This window comes from Cetorhinus maximus, chromosome 11, assembly GCF_964194155.1.
Source record: "Cetorhinus maximus chromosome 11, sCetMax3.hap1.1, whole genome shotgun sequence".
In the NCBI taxonomy this organism is placed as follows: Eukaryota; Metazoa; Chordata; class Chondrichthyes; order Lamniformes; family Cetorhinidae; genus Cetorhinus; species Cetorhinus maximus.
The window spans coordinates 91941087-91965110 of record NC_135889.1 but is presented as its reverse complement, the minus strand read 5'-3'; the positions used below and the strand labels follow the sequence as shown (position 1 = coordinate 91965110).

At 43.2% G+C, this 24024-nt stretch overlaps 1 protein-coding gene across 1 annotated transcript in view; it reads left to right on the top strand.

The window, feature by feature from the left end:
* The window catches only part of LOC144686214 (lactase/phlorizin hydrolase-like), a 50677-nt gene that overhangs the window by 825 nt on the left and 25828 nt on the right, over positions 1-24024 (top strand). Inside the window, exons 2-8 of the mRNA XM_078551308.1 lie at positions 135-191; positions 735-806; positions 5143-5257; positions 5658-5757; positions 13781-15153; positions 16990-18546; positions 19058-19326. Of these exons, the coding sequence (XP_078407434.1) occupies positions 135-191; positions 735-806; positions 5143-5257; positions 5658-5757; positions 13781-15153; positions 16990-18546; positions 19058-19326 (3543 nt within the window). The remainder of the gene's footprint in view (positions 1-134; positions 192-734; positions 807-5142; positions 5258-5657; positions 5758-13780; positions 15154-16989; positions 18547-19057; positions 19327-24024) is intronic.

Sequence of the window (24024 nt, the reverse complement as noted above, 5' to 3'; positions counted from 1 at the left end):
CGTTTATTAAGATTGTTGCATTATAACCATTTAGAAGAAGAATTAAAAATGTAGTTGGGAGCTGCCGAAAGAATTAAGTACATTTAGAAATTGGATAATTCTTTATTTTATAAAATCCTGTTTTCTGTTTACAGGGAATGGTGGACTTGATTGCTGTAACTGTACCATATGATTGTGCACCAAATTGTAAGGTGAGATGTAGAGTGTAATACCGTACTAAAACTTAATTCATACTTATACTTGAATATTTACTTATAAGTACAATAACCTTCTTAGGTAAACCTCAACGAGTACATATTTCTACACACAAATAATTGGATGTTCACCAAGATATAAAGTATGATAACATTTCCTTTTACCTTTATTTCTCAGGATGACACGCTTCCTCCTTTGGTTAAATATGTAGGGTGCCCCATATTGTTGGCAGTCACGGCCGTCATCAGTGTTGTTCCACTACCCCAATTAACTGATTGTGTGCTTCTGTGGATGGCATTGGCCTTGTTAGTTTTTCTATTCTTCAAAATGAAGCTCAATCAGATGAGCATTTCTCTCAATCCTCTGACAGTGACCTAGCCAAAGACTGGTGAGATTCAAGTCAATAAAACTACAAAAAAAAACGGCAAATCACAATTGGTAGAATATTTTCAGTGCATGGATCACATACATCCTTAGCAATTGGTGAGTTTGTATCAGATCTCTGGGCCCATGCTGATTAGGAATCTTTGTTCTTTCAGATTGACCCCTTAGGAAATGAAATCTCAAAAGCAAATGAAGATTCTTTAGAGGAAAAGCTGACAAAAATCAAGGTACAAGTGAAGTAAAATATATTATTCCCCATGTACAAAGAAATGCAAATATTCTTCAATTTTTAGGTATTGAAATCAGCAGAAACACTGCAATTTTTCATATTGAATTGTTCATTTGCTTGGAGCATTATAGGTTATTATTAGAATCTTATAGCAAAGAAGGGGGCACTCAGCCTACCTGCCTGTGCTGGCTCTATGAAAGAGTTGTCCAATTTAGTCCCACAGCCCAGCTTTCTTCCCATAACTCTGCAAATTAGTTCTCTTCAAAACAATTGTCATTTGAAAGTTCCACTGAATCTTTTCCCATCATTTTTTCAGGTAGTATGTTCCAGATCATAATAACCCTTTGTGTGAAATAATTTCTCATTCCCCCCCTAGATCTCATGTCAATTATTTTAAATAATATAACCTTTGGTTATCAACTATCAACCTAATTGCTAGGAGAAACAGTTTCTCTCTCCTGCTCTATCAAAACCACGCATAATTTTGAATACCTCTATTAGGTCTCCTCTTAACTCTGTCTGCTCTAGGCACAGCAATCCCAGACTTTCAAATCTTTCCATGTATTTGAAGTCCTTTATCCCTGGTATCATCCTGATAAATTTCCTCTGCACCCTCTCCAAGAACGTCTTACCAAACAGTGGCGCCCAGAATTGTATGAAATACTCTAAATCTAACCAGTGATTTGTAAAAAATTAACATGACTTCTTTGTTTTTGTATTCAGTGCCCCTATTTACAAAGCCAAGTATCCCATTCACTTTAACTGCCTTATCAACTTGCCCTTCCTCCTTCAAGGATTTGTGAATGTGCATCCCCATGTCCTGCCTTTGTATACCCATCAAAGGGTACAAAGTGTTCAGAAAAGATAGGAGAGGAAGAAAAGGATGAGGGATGGCAGTATTGGTTAAGGAGACCATTGTAGTGCTGGAAAAAGAGGATGTCCCAGGCGATTCAAGGTCAGAATCAATTTGGCTAGATCTAAGGAACAAAAAGGGTGTAATTACATTGCTCAGTGTTGTCTATAGGCTGCCAACTAGAGGGAAGAATGTAGAGGAACAAATCTGCAGGGAAATTACAGAGATGCAGACATTATAGAGTAGTTACAATGGGGAACTTTAATTACCCGAATGTAGGCTGGGACAGTGGTAATGTAAAGGGCAGAGAGGGGGAAGAGTACCTATATTGTAGGCAGGGGAATTTTCTACAGCAGTATGTGTCCAGTCCAACAAGAAAGGATGCACTGTTGAACCTGGTTCTTGGAAATGAGGTGGGCCAAGTAAATCAAGTGTCAGTGGGGGAACATTTAGGAGATAGTGATCATTGTAGCGTATGGTTTAAGATGGCGGTAGAAAAGAACAATGCGCAATCCAGAGTAAGAATAATTAACTGGGGGAAAGCTGACTTCAATGAGGCACGAACGGAGCTGGGCCAGATAGATTGGAACCAAAGGTTGGTGGGAAAAATTGTAGCTGAATAATGGGCTACCTTCAAAGGAGAAATAGTTCAGGCACAGTCAAGGTATATTCCCTCAAAAGAGAAAGGTAGGGGAAACAAATCCAGAGTTCCCTGGATGAAAAAGGAGATAGAAATTAACATAAAGAAGAAAATGCTGCTTATGACAGGTGTCAGGTAGAAAATACAATTGAGAACCAAGCGGAATACAGAAGGTTCAAAGGGGAAGTTAAAATGCAACTAAGAGAAGTAAAGAGGGGTTATGAGAAAAGACTGGCAGCTAACATAAAGGGGAATCCCAATGTCTTCTGTTGGCACACATATAGTAAGAGGGTGGTAAAAGGAGGAGTGGGGCCGATTAGAGACCAAAAAGGGAATTTACACATGGAGGCAGGGGCCACAGCTGAGGTGTTAATGAATACTTTGCATCTGTCTTTATCAAGGAAGCAGATGCTACTGAGGGCACGGTGACAGAGGAGGAAACTCTGTCACTAGAAGGGTTCAAAATTGATAACGAGGAAGTGCTGGATAAACTGTTGGCACTTAAAGTTGACAAGGCACTGGCACCCAATGAGATGCATCCAATAATATTAAATGATGTAAGAGAGGAAATTGCAGGGGCACTGGCCATAATCTTTCAGTTTTCCCTAGACTCAAGGGAGGTGCCAGAGGGCTGGACAATTGCAAACATTAAAGCATATAGTATCCTGGGCTTTATTAATAAGGGCATAGAGTACAAGAGCAAGGAGGTTATGCTGAATTTATAAGATACTCATTAGACCTCAGCTGGAGTATTCTGTACGGTTCGGGCGCCACAGTATAGGAAGGATGTGAACGGATTGGACAGAATACAGGAGAGGTTTACAAGAATAGTTCCAGGCATGAGAAACTTCAGTTATGAAGATATATTGGAGAGGTTGGGACTGTTCTTCTTGGGGAGCAGAAGGCTAAGAGGAGATTTGATAGAGGTGTTCAAAATCATGAGGGGACTGGATGCAGTAGATAGGGAGAAACTGTTCTCACTTGTAAAAGGATCGAGAATGAGAGGGCACAGATTTAAAATGATTTGCGGAAGAAGCAAATGTGATATGGGACACTCACCCGATGTCAATGCGCGTCATTTCATGCTCAAGCGGGTCGGGCGCGTGCCTGCCTGCCGGGGTAAAAACTTTTCCCATGGGTTAATTAAGAACGACTAACTAAAAAAATTTGTATTTGACAATTTTAATGCAACACTTTGAGCGAATGGCAGTGTGTATTGATAAAGGACATGCTATATATATTGTACGCTTGAATTTTCAAAAGGTGTTTGCTAAAGGTTCTGCAAAGGCGCTTGTTGATAAATTTCAGGAACACAGCATCAAAGGTAATGTCGCCTTCAATTCTTTTCTTGACAAAATTTGGGTCCAGGTTCATCATTCATCATTTTATGGGTCATATCATGGGTACAGTGCACACACATCTTCAGATCTGACTTTTGGTTCAGAAAATGAGAGAAACTTTGGCAGCTTTCTTCTGAAATTGGGGAGAGTATGTTTTTCGTCACTTAAAGAAAATCAATTTATTGGTGGAATTTGATAAAACTGGCTCTAGGTATTCTAAATGTACAAATGTAAAACAAAGAATACCTACCAAGTAATGGTTGCAATCTACATTCTAAACTATAGAAATAATGTAGTTTTCTTCACATAATCTTTCCATCACAAGGAACCAGGTAATTTCACCGATCTGAAGGTTCTAACCAACTTCGCTCAACACAACCAGTTATTGGGGCTTTTTGAATCTGAATAACTCTGCCTTATTCAGAAATCTGAACACCTAACTGAGCCAGCAGCACACTAGTGTTTCAAAAGGGCTTGGCTCCACCCCCAAGCTTTGGCAGCCACTGGCAAAACTGTGTAACATTTGTGCAGAATAAATCTGGGGACAATTTCTGGCTGTGGTTGCTTTTTAAACATCTGTAAGGTTGAATTTCCTATGGCCTCGCCTGCTAGTGGAAGTGTGGTGGTGGTGGTGCAGGGGTTGCTCCCACCTGTTGTTTGCACCCCTGACCCTGACCCTGGCCCACTTTACACGATGAGGGAGATGAGGATATTTTGGGTAGGTTCCCATGCTATTTATGGTGCAGCTGGGACATCTGCTTCAGCCAGGGGAAGTTAAACTTAACCCTATGCTGCAGCATCGGTTGGCCAGCTGTGTCAGTCAAAGATTTTTAAAGAATTAAAAGTACTGTCAATTCTGAATTTTGCAATTTCCCTATTGCAATCAATCACTCTGCAATAGGTTGCAGAAGGGAAATCACCCATTTAATATTTAACCTTACTCCCCTACACAAGGCATTTAACAGTGCTGGTGGTTGGGGACTGGGAGGTGCCCAGGCACCCAGCACTGCTGCAACATAGATGACAGGATATAAAACACAGGATGTATTTCCCTTGTTCATTTTGCCATAATACATCCATCCAAATGTGGATAGGAGCAGAATGCACTCTCATTTCAAATGGAAATTGTAATGGGCAGAAAAAGGAGTAAGTGCCTGCAATTGCTGTCCCATCCCACAGTCTGCCCTGACATCCCAGATAACATAAACTTCAGGCCCCCCGAATTTTGAGGCCTTTATATCTTGTGACGAAGTCTGGTCAGAAGTATTTATCTTGACACAAGCTCTTAGCATAGGATTTGCTGTATACAATAATAAACTTCTTTCTACCCTGTGAACTGGAATTATGGATAGACTGAGGTGTCACAGATATGCTGAGTGAAGAACAGCGCTATTACTACTCCAATGGCATCTGAGGAAACATTTGGGAATTTAAGTTAAAATCAATCAGTTTGCTAAGCAATGGAAAAGAAAATAATGGTGTTTTTTTTTTTACTTTGCAGAGCATCAGCAAATTTTTACAGATTTTGATCTTTAGCTTAGACTTTTCACAATGTACTGTTTCAGCTGTAGGCAGTTCAGAGCTTTACCGAACGGCACTCGCTGGAATTATAAAAGGTATGTGAAGATTCTTCAACTTCCCAGGCACCAAAGGTCTCCTCTGCAACCCTGCACAATCCCTACACCCGACCACCACCAACCCCACTACCCCAATCCATCCATAGAACATTTACACATCGCTTTAGTAAGAAAGCAAATTGTATCACAATGGACTAGGAAAAGGTTGTATGCAGTTTTCTGCATTCTGGTGAGTTTTACTGAGGTCACAATAGTTGACTGGGGCCCCTTGGTGTGGGCAATTTAACCTTTTTAGTACAAGCGAGAATCCAATAAACAGTAAACCTCCTAAACAAATGAGTTTTATTTGTTTCTTAACATCGTTAGTAGGAATTGCTTATTTCATTGCTCATAGTGGTTGAGTGCTCACTTTGTAACAATTATTTTTTTTCTTTGGCAGCTGTAAATAACAATAAGGTGCCCATTATTGGCTGTGATGCCAGTCACTTCCTGGACAGTTTGCCACTGTATTATCAAACAAGCAACTCGGATAATGACAGGTAATTAAATTATAAAATATTTTAAAATCTTCATGACCATGTTGCAATTTATTTGTAATTAAGAAATGAGTTCATGAAAATTTGAAAGATATTGTACCCTAGTAAAAGCCAAGTGAAAACATCTTTAAGAGCATAAGAACATAAGAAAGAGGAGCAGGTCTAGACCCCATGGCCCATTGAGCCTGCTCCACCATTCAATATAATCATGGCTGATCTTGGGCTTCAACTCCATTTTCCTGCCTGCTCCCCATGTCTCTTGGTTCCCTGAGAGACCGAGAATCTGTCTATCCCAGCCTAAGTGTGCATCATACCTTAATATAAGGGGAGACGGTGGCAGTAATGGAAGTACTGTCACTCAACTAGTAATCCAGAGGCCCAGTTTAATGCTCTGGGGACATAGTTTCATATCCCACCACAGCAGCTGGTGGAATTTAAACTCAATGGATAAATCTGGAATTAAAAGTTAGTTTCAGTAATGGTGACCATGAAACCATTGTCGATTGTCGTAAAAACCAATCTGGCTCACTAATGTCCTTTAGGGAAGGAAATCTGCTGTCCTCACCTGGTGTGGATTTAGATATATGATTCTGGACCCACAGTCCTCTAAAATGCCCGAGCAAGTTACTCAGTTGTATCAAACTGCTACAAAGCTTAAAAGGAATGAAACCGGACGGACCACCCAGCATCAACCTAGGAACCGGAAATGACAATGGCAAACCCAGCCCTGTCGACCCTGCAGAGTCCTGCTTACTGGAAGGACTAGGGATTTGGGCCATAATTTGGGGAGCTGCCCCACAAACTAGCCTGACAAAGTCATACTCACCAAATCATATTATGCAGACAATGTCCCAGGCACCATCATCACCATCCTGAGTATGTCCTGTCTCACTGCCAGGACAGACCCACCAGAGGTGGTAGCAGAGTGGTATACAGTCAGGAGAGTGTTACCCTGGGAGTTCTCAAAATTGACTCCGGATCCCATCAGGTCAAACATGGGCAAGGAAACCTCCTGCTGATTGCCACCTATCTCCACTCCTTAGCTAATGGATCAGTACTCCTCCATGTTGAACAACAATTGGAAGAAGCACTGAGGCACTGAGGGTGGCAAGGGCACAGAATGTACTTTGTCGGGGGGACTTCAATGTCCATCACCAAGAGTGGCCTGGTAGCACCACCACTTGAAGAACCTGCTTCGGATACCATGAAGTAGGCTTCGTAGCCTTGAGTATGTTAACAGTGAGGGAAGAATTTTCTGTCCCCATTGGCATCAGGTGTCATGGTGGGCGTGAGCGGACAATATGGCGAGAAGGCCAAAAATCGGTTTCATGGCGTCGTGAAACCAGTTTGTGATCGTCTGCTCTGCCTGTCAATGGCGGTCCACCTTTCTGGCCGCTGCACGCTGGGAACATCATTTTAATACATCTGGATATAATTATAAACCCTGCTCACCGGATCATCTGGGCACATCGGCGGGCAAACATGCCAGCCCAGAGCACGTCTTGACAGGTGTGATGTGCAGAAGTCGGGACTTACCGTTAGCACCTTGCTCACATTGTGGACATTTGAGCAGCAGAAGATGCTGGAGCCCTACAGCTACCGGACCCTGGAGGAACACTGCATTGCGTGCTGGGTGGATTCTCATGGTCATGGCTCTGCTGCGAAGCAGCTCACGGAAGGTGGGAGGTCACCGTTGATGTCAGGAGTCTGCTTTGGGACATCGGGGTCTTGGCCATGGGCTGCTGATGATTGTCAAGGTGGTGGAGAGGAAGATCTAGGTTTGACTGGGAGAGGAAGATGTATAGGGGGGTGGGGAGGAAGGTCTAGAATTGACGGGGAGGAGGGTGTACTGGGGTGGGGGGGTGGTGGTGAGGTTGGGAGGGGGGAAAGAAAGATGTCAAGGGTGGGTGAAGTTGGGAGTGGGGGAATGAAGGTGTCAAGGGTTGGGAGGTCGGGGGAGGGAGTATGGGGGGAGGAAGGTGTAACAGGAGAGAATGCGGCATCCTGGAAGGTAGGTGTAAGGGGGGAAGAAGGAGACAGGAAGGAGTTTGGAGCGGGGCAGGACTTCAGGGGGAGCAGGGAATAAGGGTAGAGGAGGGAGTAAGGTGGGGTGGGGCCGATGTCCAAGTGAACATGCAAGGAAGGGGTCTGTGGAGTAGATGACTGCTTCCTGGATAACAAACTGAGGGTGGACATGGTAGGAGGGAATGGTGAGTATGAGAGAGGGCAGAGTAAGCCGATAGGGTAGGAGGGTGAGGGTGCAATGGTAGTGGTAGAAGGGACGGCAAGGGTGGTTGGTGGAGATTCTGAGGCAGACACAGACCCTGGGGTGTGAAGGAGGAAGTCAGGGGTGGAATTCTCGGGAAGATAGGGAACCTGCACGTTCACCTAGACATCCTGAAAGAAAAGGGTTCTGGTTGGTGGGGAGGTGGAAAGTGATGCTAAGGGTGTCAACAGTAATGGGGGAAAGGACATGGGTTACTGGGGAAGGGAAAAGGATGGGAGAGCTGAAAACAAATCTTACTACAACCGATCTGAAATTGAAAATGAGACGGGCCTTGTGTTGGGCAGGTGCAAGTGCTGCGTGGGCGTGCGATCAGTGGGTAGGTGGAAATGCAGGTCAGCTCTGACGCAAGGAAGGCTCCAAGTGCATGGGAGAGTGCTTACACGGGGCTCTGTAAGGCCCTGCCACACACACACTTCTCCCTCCAGAATCACTCCTGATCCGGCTCCATGGCATCCTCCACTCTTCCCATGGAGACCTCCATATGCCCAGATGTGGGCACCACTGCATCAGAGAGCAGGCGGATGCACCCCTCCGACTCGCGTACCACTCTGTTGAGGGCTTCTAACAGCTCTGCATGATGTTCCCCCACCTTCTGCTGACTCTCCACAATGAGTTGGAAGGCCCAATCCAGAGGCTTTTCATTTGACTCGGATCTCACCGATGCTTCTTCCCCAGCGGTCCTCTGAGTGCTGGGGAGCTCGGCTGAACCTGCCTCCTCCTGCTGCTGACATATGTCCGTGCAGTGAACACGAACCTACTCTAGATCTAGGTCCCACCAAGGAAAGTATCTCTGTGCTGGTGGAGGGTGTGGGTAAGCGCTGTGATTGGTCTTCCAGGCTGCTTATTTCCAGCTCTTCAGTGGTGGAGGATTCCTCTTTGCTGGAGGTGCAGACCTGGATGGAGCTGAGGGTCTGGCTGGCTGAGGGCGTCGGTCGCTTGGCAGAGCTCCTTGTGAACCAAAGTAGAGATAATTAGTGAATGGCAGCACAGTTAAAAGCAGGAGAGAGAGAGCACTCACAGTTGCGTTGAGGGAGGGATAATGTGGTGCAGGATCCTCACGTGGGTGTTCACTGCCGACCTCACCATCACTGCAGGCAAGGTCCACGTCCTCACCAGTCAGTACGATGACACGCTCCTCAAAGTAAGTGAAAGGTCTAATGTGGGCCACTGCACCCCCAGTCTGGGACCTCTCCCTGCTGTTGTGAGCCAGCTTCACCTGCATGAAAACACATGGAGAGAGTGTGAGCAGGACAAATGGCACTGTGTGGGATGTTTGTGTGGTGAGCGGAGCCATGGACGGGATGAGGACACGAGCTCTAGAGGATATGAGCCTGATGGAGATGTGAGGGGGTGTGTGTGAGTTAGTGGTGTTGTCCCTTGAGGTGTGAGATCCCTGTGGATGTGTGATGGGTTTGTGAGTGAGAGTTGAGTGATGAGAAGAGTGACTTACCCTGGCAGAATGGATAAGACCATTCATCCTCTTCCTGCACTGAATGGGTGTCCTCTTTTGCAGGGCATTGGCACTGACCACCAATGCCACCGCCTTCCATACTAGATTGGTGACCTTGCTTGCTGGTCTTCACCCAGGCAGGGGGGTTGAGGACTGCGCGACACGCCTCCACTGCATCCAGTAGGCGCACAAGGGAGGCTGGGGGCAGCACGTTTCCTCCATTTGGTAGCCATCAGTTCCCAGCAGCTTCCTATCCCTTGTAGAGTGCTAGCTCTGTGCAGGGGTGCCCTTTAAATATGGCACTCACTTTACTGAAGACCTGAGATGACAGTGGGGCGGGCGAATCAGAGGATGCCCTGCCAGCATGTCCCCCGGGAATGCAAAATTAATCAAGCAGGAACAGAACGATATGGTGTGAAAAGCCTCCATTACAGCTGGCGGGGTAAAGTCCTTTTTCCTGCTCTCTACCGCACTTAGGGCCGAATTGTCCCAGATTTGTATTAAGTCTTTATTAACAACTCAGGTATGGAGCTGACTTCATTCAAACTCTTTACCCTTCTCTGTACATCTCTAGACTGACCCTGGCTCTGGGTCATGTGCCTTCTTACATCATTGTGTCTGCAGTACTGTACTCAGACCCACAGTTATGTATCAGATCATGCTACTACACTACTGGGAGAGCTTGTCGATTCCTAAAGGACACAGCTGCTGGACTGGGTCTGCAACAGGTTGGGCCTATACCCATTGGAGTTTAGAAGAATGAGAGGTGATCTTATTGAAACATATAAGATCCTGAGAGTACTTGATAGGATGGATACCTGCAGGATGTTTCCTCTTGTGGGGATACTAGAACTAGGGGACATTGTTTAAAAATAAGAGGTCTTCCTTTTAAGACAGAGATAAGGAGAAACTTTTTCTCCCAAAGGGTCATTGCTGTGTAGAATTCTCTTCCCCAGAAAGCAGTGGAGGCCGGGTCTTTGAACTTATTTAAGGCAGATTTAGACAGATTTTTGCTAGGCAAGGGAGTCAAGGGTTATGGGGGGGCAGACAGAAAAGTAGAGCTGAGACCACAACCAGATCAGCCACGATCTTACTGAATGGTGGTGCAAAAGGCCAAATGGTCTACTCCTGCTCCAATGTTCCTATCTACCCAGCATTGTGGAAAATTGCCCAGGTATGTCATGTCCACAAAAATTAGGACAAATCCAACCTGGCCAATTGACTCCCCATCATTCTATTCTTGATCCTAAGCAAAGTGATAGAAGGGGTTGTCGACAAGCAGCACTTACTCAGCACTGATGCTCAGTGATGCTCAGTTTGGGTTTCGTCAGGGCCACTCAGCTCCTGACCTCATTACAACCTTAGCCCGAACATGGACACGAGCCATGGAGACGAGAGTGACTGCCTTTGACACCAAGGCAGCATTTGACCGAGTGTGGCATTAAGGGGCCCTAGCAAAACTGGAGTCAATGGGAATCGGGGGAAAACTCTCCACTGGTTGGAATCATACTTAGCACAAAGGAAGATGGTTGTGGTCAATCATCTCAGTCCCAGGATATTGCTGCAGGAGTTCCTCAGGGTAGTGTCCAATGCCCAACCATCTTCAGCTGCTTCAACAATGACCTTCCCTCTAACGTAAGTGGGGATGTTCGCTGATGATTGCACCATGTTCAGCACCATTTGCAACTCCTCAGATACTGAAGCAGTCCATGTCCTTATGCAGCAAGACCTGGGCAACATTCAAGCTTGGAATGATAAGTGGCAAGTAACATTCCTGCCATACATATGCCAGGCAATGACCATCTGCAACAAGAAAGAATTCAACTATCTCCCTTTGACATTCAACGGCATTATCATCGCTGAATACCCCACTATCAACATCTTTGGGGTTACCATTGACCAGAAACCGAACTGTGAGTACAAGAGCAGGTCAGAGGCTAGGAATCCTGCGGCGAGTAACTCATCTCCTGACTCCCCAAAGTCTGTCCACCATCTACAAGGCACAAGTCAGGAGTGTGATGGAATACTCTCCACTTGCCTGGATGAGTGCAGCTCCAGCAACACTCAAGAAGTTTGACACCGTCCAGGTCAAAGCAGCCTGCTTGATTGGTACCCCACCCAAACATTCACTCCCTCCACCACCAACACACAATGGCAGCAGTGTGTACCACGTACAAGATGCACTGCAGGAACTTACCAAGCCTCTGAAGACAACACCTTCTAAACTCACGACCATTACCATCTAGAAGGACAAGGGCAGCAGATGCATGGGAACACCACCACCTGCAGTTCCCCTCCAAGATGCACACCATCCTGACAAGGAACTATATCACCATTTCTTCACTGTCGCTGGGTCAAAATCTTGGAACTCCTTCCTAACAGCACTGTGGGTGTACCTACACCACACGCATTGCAGCGGTTCAAGACGGTGGCTCACCACCACCGTCTCAAAGGCAATTGGGGGAAGGGCAAAGCAATGCCGAAATCCTGCGAACGAATAAAATAAAAATAGTTTATTTAGGAGAAATATTTCTGTGATTGATTCACAGCATTCTAAGCAAAGAAATTATATATTTTTAAAATTATGTAAAAACCAGACAGCATAGAAATTGGTATGTACTTGAATAGGTGCCTTCATCCCTACTTTTTAGCCTTTTTGCTGCTGAAAGTCTCATTAGGACATATGTAACCTCCAGAACTACCCATTCCAGTACCTCCTGGTCATCCTCTCAACCTTCAGCCTCCATAAACTTCAGCCCATCTAAAACTATGATGTCCATATCCTATACTGTACCAAGTCCCACTCACCCATCACTCTGTTCTCTCTGACCTAGGTTGACCCTTGGTACACCAGTGCTTTAAATTTAACATTCTCATCCGTGTGTTTAAACCCCTCCATGCCCTCATTCTTCACTTCTCAATAGCCCCCTCCAGCCCTACAACCACCCTGCCAAATGTCTGATCTTGGCATCTTGTATATCTTTCCTCTCCTTCACCACTATTGGTTGCTATATCTTCAGCTTCATGCTATATTTGACCCTGAGATGAGCTTCCAACCACATATCTACACCATCACCATGACAACCTATTTCCACCTCCATAACATCGTCCAACTTCGCTCCTGCCTCAGCTCATCTGCTAGTGAAACCCTCATCCATGCCTTTGTTACCTCTAGCCTTGAATATTCCAATGCACTCCTGGCTGGCTTCCCACTTTCTACCTTCATAACCCTGAATTATCCAAAACCTGACCACCTATCAACACTGTGTTCGCTGACCTACATTGGGTCCTAGTAAAGCAGCTCCTCAATTTTAAAAATTCTCATCCTTGTTACCAAACCTCTCAATGGTCTCACGCCCCTTTTGACTCTAATCTCATCCAGCTCTGCAACTCTCAAAGATATCTTTGTTCTAATTCTGGCCTCTTGAGCATCCCTGATTTTAATCACTCCATCATGGGTGGCTGTCTGAAGCTCTTGAATTCCGTCCCTAAACCTTTCCCCTCTCTCTACCTCTCTTTTCTTCTTTAAGACACTCTTTAAAAGCTACCTCTTTGGCTCAAGGTCAAATTTTGCCATATTATGCTCCTGTGAAGCACTTTGGGACATTTTATTTTATATATATATATAAAGTTGCCGTTGTTACGTAAGCCAATGCTCTGGGATTTCCTCACAAAACCCCATCAACTGTCTACCTCCCTGTACTAAATAGCTTCTTTCTAAACAGCTCTGACCAAACTTTTAGTCATCCTAATGGCTTGGCATCCATTTTATTTGTTATACCTCTTTAAAAGAACCTTGGGACCTTTTCTACAATAAAGATGATTTATAAACGAAAGCTGTTGTTGTTTCAAGAATTCTTTAAGGGCCTCCGGCTTCCATCTTGAGATTTGCTGGTTGTAGCTCTGATTTCCTACTTGCAGTTGGGGCAGGACATCTGGTGTACATGTATTGCCATCAGCTGCCCACCCAGACATTTAAATGACACCATCCCGCCCTAGCCCCACTGTGATTTCCTGCTTGTATGTGGCCGGGTATTTGAAGGAGGAGCAGCAAACTTGAAACTTCGGTCCCTAAATTTTGTGTGCCTTCAGTATAGACCACTATCTTCGTTTTACTCAGAGATATTCTCCAGCAATAAGTGCACAACATATGCTTGTTTGGGTCTTTTTTTTGTAATGGGATTTTATCTGAGCACTTCACTGACATTCAGCCTAAAATATTTATGTTCAGTGTTTTGAGATAATGGGATTTCTAAATTGTTTTAACCATTTTTATTTAATGTTTTCAGTAACTTTTCTCCAGTGGAAGAAGGAAGCAAGCTTCAATTTGAAGAAAGTAACAGCGAAATCTACCTTCATAGAGCATCTCCCCTTTCATCTTATGAAACTGTATGGAAGAAGTTTTCTCAACAATCCGAGGTGGATAGGGACTCTTTCCTGTATGGCACTTTCCACAGTGCTTTCTTTTGGAGCACAGCTACCGCCTCATTTAAAATTGAGGGAGGCTGGGCAGAACAGGGGAAAGGAGAAAGTATTTGGGACAGGTTTGCTCATGAGGGAAAAATCGAAAAAAACCAGACCGCAGACGTTGCCTGTGATAGTTTCAATAAAATTGATTATGATGTTTATTTAATGAGAGGTTTACAATCTAACTCTTATAAGTTCTCCTTGTCATGGCCTAGAATTTTCCCTACAGGCTATCGGGCCAAACGGAACCAAGCTGGAATAAACTATTATAATAAATTAATTGACAGTCTGCTGGAGTCCAACATTCAGCCAATGGTGACTCTATACCACTGGGATCTTCCTCAAGCTCTGCAAGACATTGGTGGATGGCAGAATGAGGACATAATAAAAGCATTTAGTGACTATGCAGATTTTTGTTTTGCTACCTTTGGAGACCGTGTGAAGTACTGGATCACATTTAATGAGCCTTGGGTAGTTAGTTATGCTGGATATGGCACAGGAGAACATGCACCTGGAATCAGTGATCCAACTACTGCATCCTACAAGGTGGCCCATTCTATAATCAAGGCCCATGCTGAGGCTTGGCACATTTATGACAAAAAGTACCGTTCTCAGCAGCGTGGCCAAGTAGGGATAGCATTAAATTCAGATTGGGCTGAACCTAGCTCCCCTGATATTCCAGAAGATGTTTTAACAGCTGATCGATACCTGCAATTTATGTTGGGCTGGTTTGCTCATCCTATCTTTGTTAATGGTGACTATCCAGAGGCCTTAAAAACTCAGATAAGAAAATATAATCAGGAATGTCCTTCTGCTCCTGTCCAACTTCCATCATTTACAGAAAGGGAAAAACAACATATAAATGGAACTTCAGATTTTTTTGGTCTCAGTCACTACACCTCTCGACTAATCAATTCTACCGCTAATAAAACGTGTGTTTCAAACTACAATCGCATTGGGGATTTTTCTCCACAGGTAGACGCATCATGGCGCCCGACTGCATCTCCATGGATATATATTGTGCCCTGGGGATTACGAAGGTTATTAAATTTTGTCACCCAGGAATATACAGGTACCAACATTCCAATTTACATAATAGGATATGGTGTGCCAACAGAATATGGTGGCCCTGATTCAATAAATGACACCATAATGATAGAGAATATTGCTGCCTATATTAATGAGGCACTGAAGGGTAAGTTTATATTATTTGTGTAGTTATAGATAAAAATGGCAAAATAAAAATGAAAGTAACAGGGAATGATAATTATCCATAGATTACAAAGCCACTCTCTTCAGCTTTAGTATTGTTAATTATTGTATCACAAGATATCAACAATAATAATATAGCAAATAGCTGTGAACCTTGTATTGCAAGTACAGGTCTAGTATTGATGCATGATATTTATGAACACTCTACTAGTACATATTCATCTATTCATTCACTACTAAAACAGAATGTTCTCATTTATTTTAAAAGTGCAATAAACCTCAATTATTTTTCTATTAAACCTACATCCCCCCACTGTAAGATGCATTGTTTCTGGTGATCACAATATTTCAACCTTATAATCTAGTCTGCCCAGCTTTGTATGTTGTTGCCTGGTCAAACAAGGTCACAACTATCATAGTACACTTATCACAATGCCATGGCATATCAAACCATCTCCCCATGACCATTTAATAGCATCACCATCACTGAATTCACCACTATCAACATCCTGGGGGGTCATCATTGACCAGAAACTGAACTAGGCCAGCCCCATAAATATTGTGGTTGCAATAGCAGGTCAGAGGCTGGGAATTCTGTGGAGAGTAACTCATTTCCTGACTCCCCAAGGCTTGTCCACCATCTACAAGGCACAAGTCAGGAGTGTGATGGAATACTCTCCACTTGTCTGGATGAGTGCAGCTCCAACAACACTCAAGAAGTTCAGCACCATACAGGACAAAAGAGCTCATTTGATTGGCACCCTATCAACCACCTTCAACATTCACTCCTTCCACCACCGACACACAGTGGCAGCAGTGTGTACCATCTACAAGATGTACTGCAGCAACTCAAGGCTCCTTTGACAGCACTTTCCAAGCACAAGATATCTATCACCTAGAAGTTAAGGGCAGCAGATGCATGGGAACACCATCAGCTGCAAGTTCCCCTCCAAACCACATACCATCCTGACTTGGAACTATGTCGCCGTTCCTTCACCCTTGCTGGGTCAAAATCCTGGAACTCACTTCCTAAGAGCACTGTGGGTGTACCTACCACACATGGACTGCAGCGGTTCAAGAAGGTGGCTCACTTTCCCAAGGGCAGTTCGGGAAGGGCAATAAATGCTGGCCTAGCCAGCAATGCCCATATCCCATGAAGGAATAAAAGCAATGGATTGCCAAGGAAACAGCCACAGACTTCTCAACACACCCCCAATTAAAATGGTAGATCTGACATGGCACATTGAAGTATACTATTTTAAGCTTCTATCATCAGTTTTATATTAATAATGGTTCAAGGAGTCCAGATTCTGGTTTGCTGATTTGGAGTTTATTCTCCTACAAACTTAATCTGTTATTCCTGCCAGATAACAATTCCGTTAAACTATTTTAAATAGTAAAATATTCATATTTTCCACACAAAGTTCAAGCAAATGGCAAATTGCTATTTGTAATCAAATTTGAGGGAAATTGCAGCCAATACATTTTCTTAGATATACTGCAGAAATGCTGTGAGGTTTCATAAGCCCTTGCTAGCAAAAATGAATCAAGCGCTGCAAAGATTGTGAGTTTGGAAAGAAGGTATAGATATAGGTTACATAACAGAAATACAGAGCTGATGGTATTTTCACATTTACTTATGAATCTATTTTGTGAAGGACTATTTCTGCAAAATTAATGAAGAGTTTAAAACTTGCTGCAAAGTTGGCTGTTGTCTTTTAAACTATTTGATTGCCAGTCTCACAGTGATTAGTTACATATATTTACTGCAAAACTTAATTAACATTGCCTTAATTTCCACCCCTCCCACCCCCATCAGCTTCAATTATGGATAATGTTGATGTGAAGGCATTTACACTATGGTCACTATTGGATAATTTTGAAGGACCGCAAGGATACAGCCAAAGATTTGGGCTTCATTATGTGAATTTTGAAGATTCTAACAGACCCAGGACTCCAAAGGAATCAGCATATTTTTACACACAGATAATCGAGAATAATGGTTTTGTTAACAGCTCTTCCAACAATTTAATTCAGATCCTTATTCCCAACAACAATGTTAAAAGATTGAGGAATTTGCCAGCATCTGAAGTGCCCTCAAAGGCTAAAGTTGTGTGGGAGAAGTTTTCAAGTCAGGAGGTTATGGAAAGGGACAAGTTCTTTTATGACACGTTCCCAGAAGGATTTGAATGGAGTGTATCCTCTTCGGCTTATCAAGTCGAAGGTGGGTGGAATGCTGATGGAAAAGGACTTAGTATCTGGGACAATTTCACACACACGCCCAATATGGTCCAGAATGGTGACACTGGAGATGTTGCATGTGATAGTTACAACAAAATTGATGAAGATCTTTACATGCTCCGAGCATTGAGAGTTAAAAACTACCACTTTTCTATTTCATGGTCTCGTATTTTCTCCAACGGAAGAATTGAGTCACTGAATCTTGCAGGTGTTGATTATTATAACAAACTAATTGATGGTCTTCTTGCAAGCAATATAACACCAATGGTAACACTTTACCACTGGGATTTACCTCAAGCTCTTCAAAATATTGGAGGTTGGGAGAAAGAGGAACTGGTTGACCTGTTTAATGCATATGCTGATTACTGCTTCAAAACTTTTGGTGATAGAATTAAGTTCTGGATAACATTTAATGAACCCTCTGTATTCAGCTGGGAAGGATATGGCACAGATTCCTTTCCCCCTGCTTTAAACAAACCAGGCAATCTTCCATACACCGTGGCACATGTGGTGCTGAAGGCTCACGCCAAAGCCTTTCACACATATGATGATAAATACAGAAGTACACAGAAAGGCTTAATTTCTATCAGCCTTAATGCAGACTGGGTGGAACCAAAGGTAATTAATAACATCCGAGATATAGCTGCAGCTGATCGCTACCTGCAGTTTATTTTGGGTTGGTTTGCACACCCCATTTTTAAAAATGGGGATTACCCTGACGCAATGAAATGGCAGGTTGGAAACAAGAGTGAACTGCAACGTCTATCAGCTTCAAGGCTTCCCCAGTTTACAGAGGAAGAGAAAGCTCTCATCCGTGGTACTGCAGATGTTTTTTGTCTCAGTACATACACCACAAAAATTGTACGTCATCATATCGCCAAACTCAAACTGTTTTCGTATAAATATGATCGAGACACGGCTGAAGAATTTGACTCAAGTTGGCCAACTTCAGCTACTAAGAAATTTAAGGCTGGAGCCTGGGGCTTGAGAAGACTACTGAACTGGATCAAGGAAGAATACAACAATCCCCCTATTTACATAACTGGAAATGGGGTAGCGACAAAGCCTACTTCCACTGTGGATGATACAGACAGAATATTCTACTACAAAACGTATATCAATGAGGCTCTAAAAGGTTATTTGTTTTTATTTTTCTGCTACAAACAGTGCTGGGAGCGTTTATTGAGATAAAAAATCTAAGTGACCTTGTCTAACAAAATTATATAGAAATACCTGGATTTCTTTAGGAAGCTGTGACTTCTAGTTATTTCTCTTCATGCTTAAGCTAATTTTAGATCTTTTCTATTTTATTTAAAAGGTTATTCGAATTCTTGAATTTTCAACACACAGAAATTATGGGACCATAAAGTGAGAGAAAAGCAAGAGAAAAATGAGAAGGGTCGGGGCAGAAAAAACAATTGTTATAGATTGGTAGAAATAGGAGTTGTCTCTGCTCCATGAAGAATTTTCTCTGAATATTAATATTGTTTTCAGCTATATGCTGTAGTAGCTGCATCCTCATTATAGTGTACTGAAAATCCAGTAAAAGAAAATATTATTATAGAATTGAATAGTTAATGCAAAGTAACATAATTATGAGTCAAATAACCTGGAATTCATTCTTTTCTCTTTAAAAAAAATTGCAGCTTACAAGTTGGATGATGTTAATCTTAAGGGCTACACAGCTGCATCCCTCTTGGACAGTTTTGAATGGGTCAATGGATACAGTTTGCAATTTGGGCTGCATCATGTAAGCTTCAAAGACCCCAACAGACAAAGAACTCCCAAGCGGTCAGCACATTATTATGCAGAAATAATTCATGACAATGGCTTCCCACCTCAGAAAGATGATGAATTTCTTTATGGGGAGTTTCCGAAGAACTTTGCATGGAGTGCGGCTACTGCTGCCTATCAGGTTAGCTTTTAAGCCAGGTGCACGCTTACATAGATTTTGGTAGTAGAGAATGCAGTCCAGAACACAGAATTGATGTTTTATCATGATCATAGTGATTACATACAGAAATAGTAAACTTTCATGCCCATTGTTTATTGCTTGCCATGAGTTTTAATCAGAAAAAGGCCACAATTTCTGTATATCCATACTATGAAATTAAGTATCTAAACAATGGTAAATCTACAAATCGAAGAAAATTATGAGCAGGATTTTTCCGTCGGTGTGCAGGTGCAGGCCCGACACACTGACCCGTAAAATGACGCACGATGATGTCGGGCATGCGCCCTGACGTCATCGGGCACCATCGTGATATTTCGTTCGGTGAGCGCGTGCCGGAGTTGGCTGCGTGGCCGCTGAAATGTAAACAGCCAACTTGCGAACGCTGCCCGTCCAACCTTAAGGTTGGCGGGCAGGCAAAAAGACCAAGCGGCCTTTGCGTTTTTCAGGAAACCTCATCCACGAGTGGGATGAGTTTTCCTGAAATTTTTATCAAATAAATAAATTTTCATAAATTTAAAAACATGTCCCAACTCATGTGACACAGTTACATGAGGGGACATGTTTAAATCATTATTTAAATCTCCCTGCCTCAGGGAGATTTCTGCGCTCTTTCGCGCACATGCGTGAAAGAGCACTGGCCCCGACTCTCCCTCCTCCCCCTGCCCGCACAGGTAGCGACCTGTCGCTTATTACGCTGGGTGGGCCTAAATTGGCCCACCCACATAAAATGGCGGCGCAGAGCCAATCGCAGGCAGCAATCAGCACCACGCCCACCTGCCATAGGAAAAATTCTGGCCTATGTGAAAAAGAAATGGACTGGATTTTGCTCTCAGAGGTGACCTCAAAAAAAGATCTAGCTTTCTTTGTGCTGCATGCTTCCCCTTTCTTAATGCAGTTTAAATCTGCCGCCATGTCCAGGGAATCTCCAGGCATCCAGCAACAGAGATGGCTGCTTACCCTGCTTGCTGACAATCACATTGAAACATTTTCACAGGCAGCAGCCAAGAAATTAAAAGCACTGAATCCCTCCACTTCCAACTGAAACTTTCAGATAGTGCAACAGATGATTATGATTGGATTAAAATGGAAGCCAAAATGTTATGAACAAACTTTAAAAAACAATTTTAAAATATGTGGAATTTATCATAATGGAGAAGTAAATAAATTAGTTTCCCAGGCCCAGTAAGGATGTTTAGTAGTAATTGTGAAGTTAGTATGCTGTTAAAACCCAGTTACATCTCATTCAGCAAGGTGTAACTTTTTGCAGAGATTTTTATGGTGAGACTAACAGTGTAAGAATGGAAGTTTTTGTCAATTCACTGATTGCTTTGAGATTTCATACTGTGGGAATCTCACCCTCTGCAGAAGTGTAGAATCAATGATAGCAGCATCTGATTTCCGCATAGTTTGTGCATATGCTGACTCCCAAAGTTGCTGTCAGTTTCAGTGGAGGAATGACAGTGAACACTGACAATTTCACTGTCATTACCATTGCAAAATCTGGGCCACAACATATGAAATTATTCTATGCTCTGTCTCCCAAAATATCACGCCATTGTTATTTTAAGTTCATAAGATCATTAGAATGATGAGTCGGAGTAGGCCATTCAGCCCCTTGAGCCCGCTCCACCATTCACGAAGATCATGGCTGATCTGATTGTGCCTTAAGTTTACTTTCCTGCCAATCCCTCCTTGACTCCCTTTTAGATCAAAGATCTGTCTAACTCAGCCTTGAATATATTCAATGACCCAGTCATTGGGGGTAGAGAATTCCAAAGATAACTGATCCTCTGAGAGGAGAAATTTTTCATCTCCATCTTATTTTGAAACTCTGCCCCTAGTATTATCTATTATATAGTATGATCAATACTATTATCGATCACTACAATCCAGTTCCTACTTGCCTGTTATAATTGTATAGTTTCCTTTAGAAGATCATGATCTAAAGTCTTTCTTGTGCCATCTTCGCTTGTCATTAATTTCACTGTTTCTTTATGACATTTATAGTCTTTCCAATATCATAGACAGCACAGATAACTTTTCCAAAAGGAAGATTTCGGGAATAGTTTAATAATACTGAAGGTAAAGTAACCATCACAGTAGTTACTGCACTCTACCCTATTCTGCACCACAACCTCTGCTCAAATGGGCTGCCAGCTCTGACATTGTGCTACAATGGGGAGATGGTGTCACTGAACTAGTAATCCAGAGGCCCAGGCTCATGCCCTGGAGATATGGGTTCAAATCCCACTTTAGCAGTTGGTGGAATATAATTTCAATTAAAACATCTGAAATATAAAGCTCGGTAATGGTGACCATGACAGCTATCATCGATTTTTTGTTAAAAACCCATCTGGTTCACTAATATCCTTTAGGGGAGAAAATCTGCTGTCCTTACCTGGTCTGGCCTACATGAGACTCCAGACCACACAGTGTGGTTGACTCTTAACTGCCCTCTGAAATGGCATAACAAGCCCTTAATTTCAAGGACAATTAGGGATGGGCAACAAATGCTGGCCTTGCTAATGACACCCGCATCCCATGAAAGAATAAGGAAAAAAAAACTACAGCATAACCCCTCACCCTGGGGCAGAACTACTGCCATAATTTATTTTAGGAAATAGCCTTTCAGTTTTCTAAAGCCCAGGGACAACTCAATAGTGTGTTTCTATTTAAAAAACAGAAAATCCATTCATAGGGCAGGATTTTTCCATCAGTGAGCTGGGGGCAGGGCCCACTCGCCGACATGAAAATGACATGGGATGATGTCGGAGGGAACCCCCGACGTCATCCCCCCCAGTTTAAATATTCAGGAAGGCGGGCACAGCGCGATCAGCTGTCCGCCTGCCGACCTGTCAATGGCCAATTGAGGCCGTAGACAGGATAATTAAGCCAATAGAAGGCCCTGCCCGTCCAACCTTAAGGCTGGCGGGCAGGCCAGGAGCCCCAGCGGGCTTCTGAAGAAACATGAAACCTCATCCACCAGTGGGATGAGGTTTCATGCCTGTTTTAAAAAACTTTAATAAAGTTTCTGTGACATTTATTAACATGTCCCATCTTGTGTGACATTGTCACATGAGGGGGACATGTTAATAATTTTTTTATTTTTCAACTTTCAAAAACTGTCAGCGCTCTCCCTGAGGCAGCAGGGGGAATCCCTCCCCACCCCCCTGCACAGGAAGCGCATAGCGCTTCCCGTCGGGCGGCCCGCCCACTCAAAATAGCGGCGGGGCCCGTTTCAGCGCTGGCGATCAGCTGCCCACCCGCCGCCGAGCCGGTGGGGCCCGCCCACCCATCAAGGGCAAAATTCTGCCCTTAGAGTCTATCTTCATTAATGGTGAAATACACTTTCAAGGATATACAAGTTCAGAACTTGATACGTTTTCAGTGCCAAGACAAAACACATTAGGTTAGATTTTCTGTTCCTGTTGAAATACAATTTAGAATGGCTCTGTTAGTGCAAAGCCAGCCAGAAGTTCAATGGATCATACAGTCATAAAACAATTTCAGCACAGAAGGAGGCCATTTGGCTCATTGTGTTTGTGCTGGCTCTCTGTAAGACCAACTCAGCTAGTCCCATTCCCAATCCTTTTCTCTGTAGACATACATTTTTTTTCTCCTCAGATAATAATCCAATTCCGTTTTGAAAGACGCAATAGAATCTGTCTCCACCACATTCTCAGGTAGAGCACTCCAGATCCTAATCACTTGCTGCATAAAAAAAAAATTGCCAGTCACCTTTATTTGGTCTCCTCTGGTTCTTGACCCTTCTGTCAATGGGAACTGTTTCTCTCTATCCATTCTGTCTGGACCCCTCATGACTTTACATATGAACATACAAATTAAGAGCAGGAATAGACCACTCGGCTCCTCGAGCTGCTCCGCCATTCGATAAGATCATGGCTGATCTGATTGACCTCAACTCCACATTCCCAACTTCTCCTGGGTAACCTTACACCCGTTGCTTATCAAGAATCTATCTCCTTCTGCCTTAAAAATGTTCAAAACCTCTGCTTCCACCTCTTTTGAGGAAGAGAGTTCCAAAGATTCATGACCCTCTGAGAGAAAAAATTTCTCCTAATCACTGTCTAAATGGGAGACCCCTTACTTTTAAACTGTGACTCCTCTTTCTAGATTCTCCCACAAGAAGAAACACCCTTTCCACATCCATCCTGTCAAGACCCCCCAGGATCTTATCACTTTCAATCAAGTCACTTTTTGCTCTTCTAAACTCCAGGGGATACAAGCCTAGCCTGTCCAACCTTTCCTCATAATACAACCCACTCATTCCAGGTATTGGTCTAGTAAACCTTCTCTGAACTGCTTCCAATGCATCCACATCCTTCCCTAAATAAGGAGACCAATACTAAACACAGTACTCCAATGTGGTCTCACCAATGCCCTGTATAACTGAAGCATAGCCTCCCCACTTTTGTATTCAATTCCCTTCAGGATAAATAAATAGCTTTCCTAATTTCTTGCTTTACCTGCTTACTAACCTTTTGTAATTCATGCACTAGGACACCCAAATCCCTCTGCATCTCAGAGCTCTGCAATCTCTCACCATTTAGATAATATGCTGTTTTTTTATTCTTCCAAAATGGACAATTTGACATTTTTCCACATTATATTCCATTTGCCACATCTTTGCCCACTCAT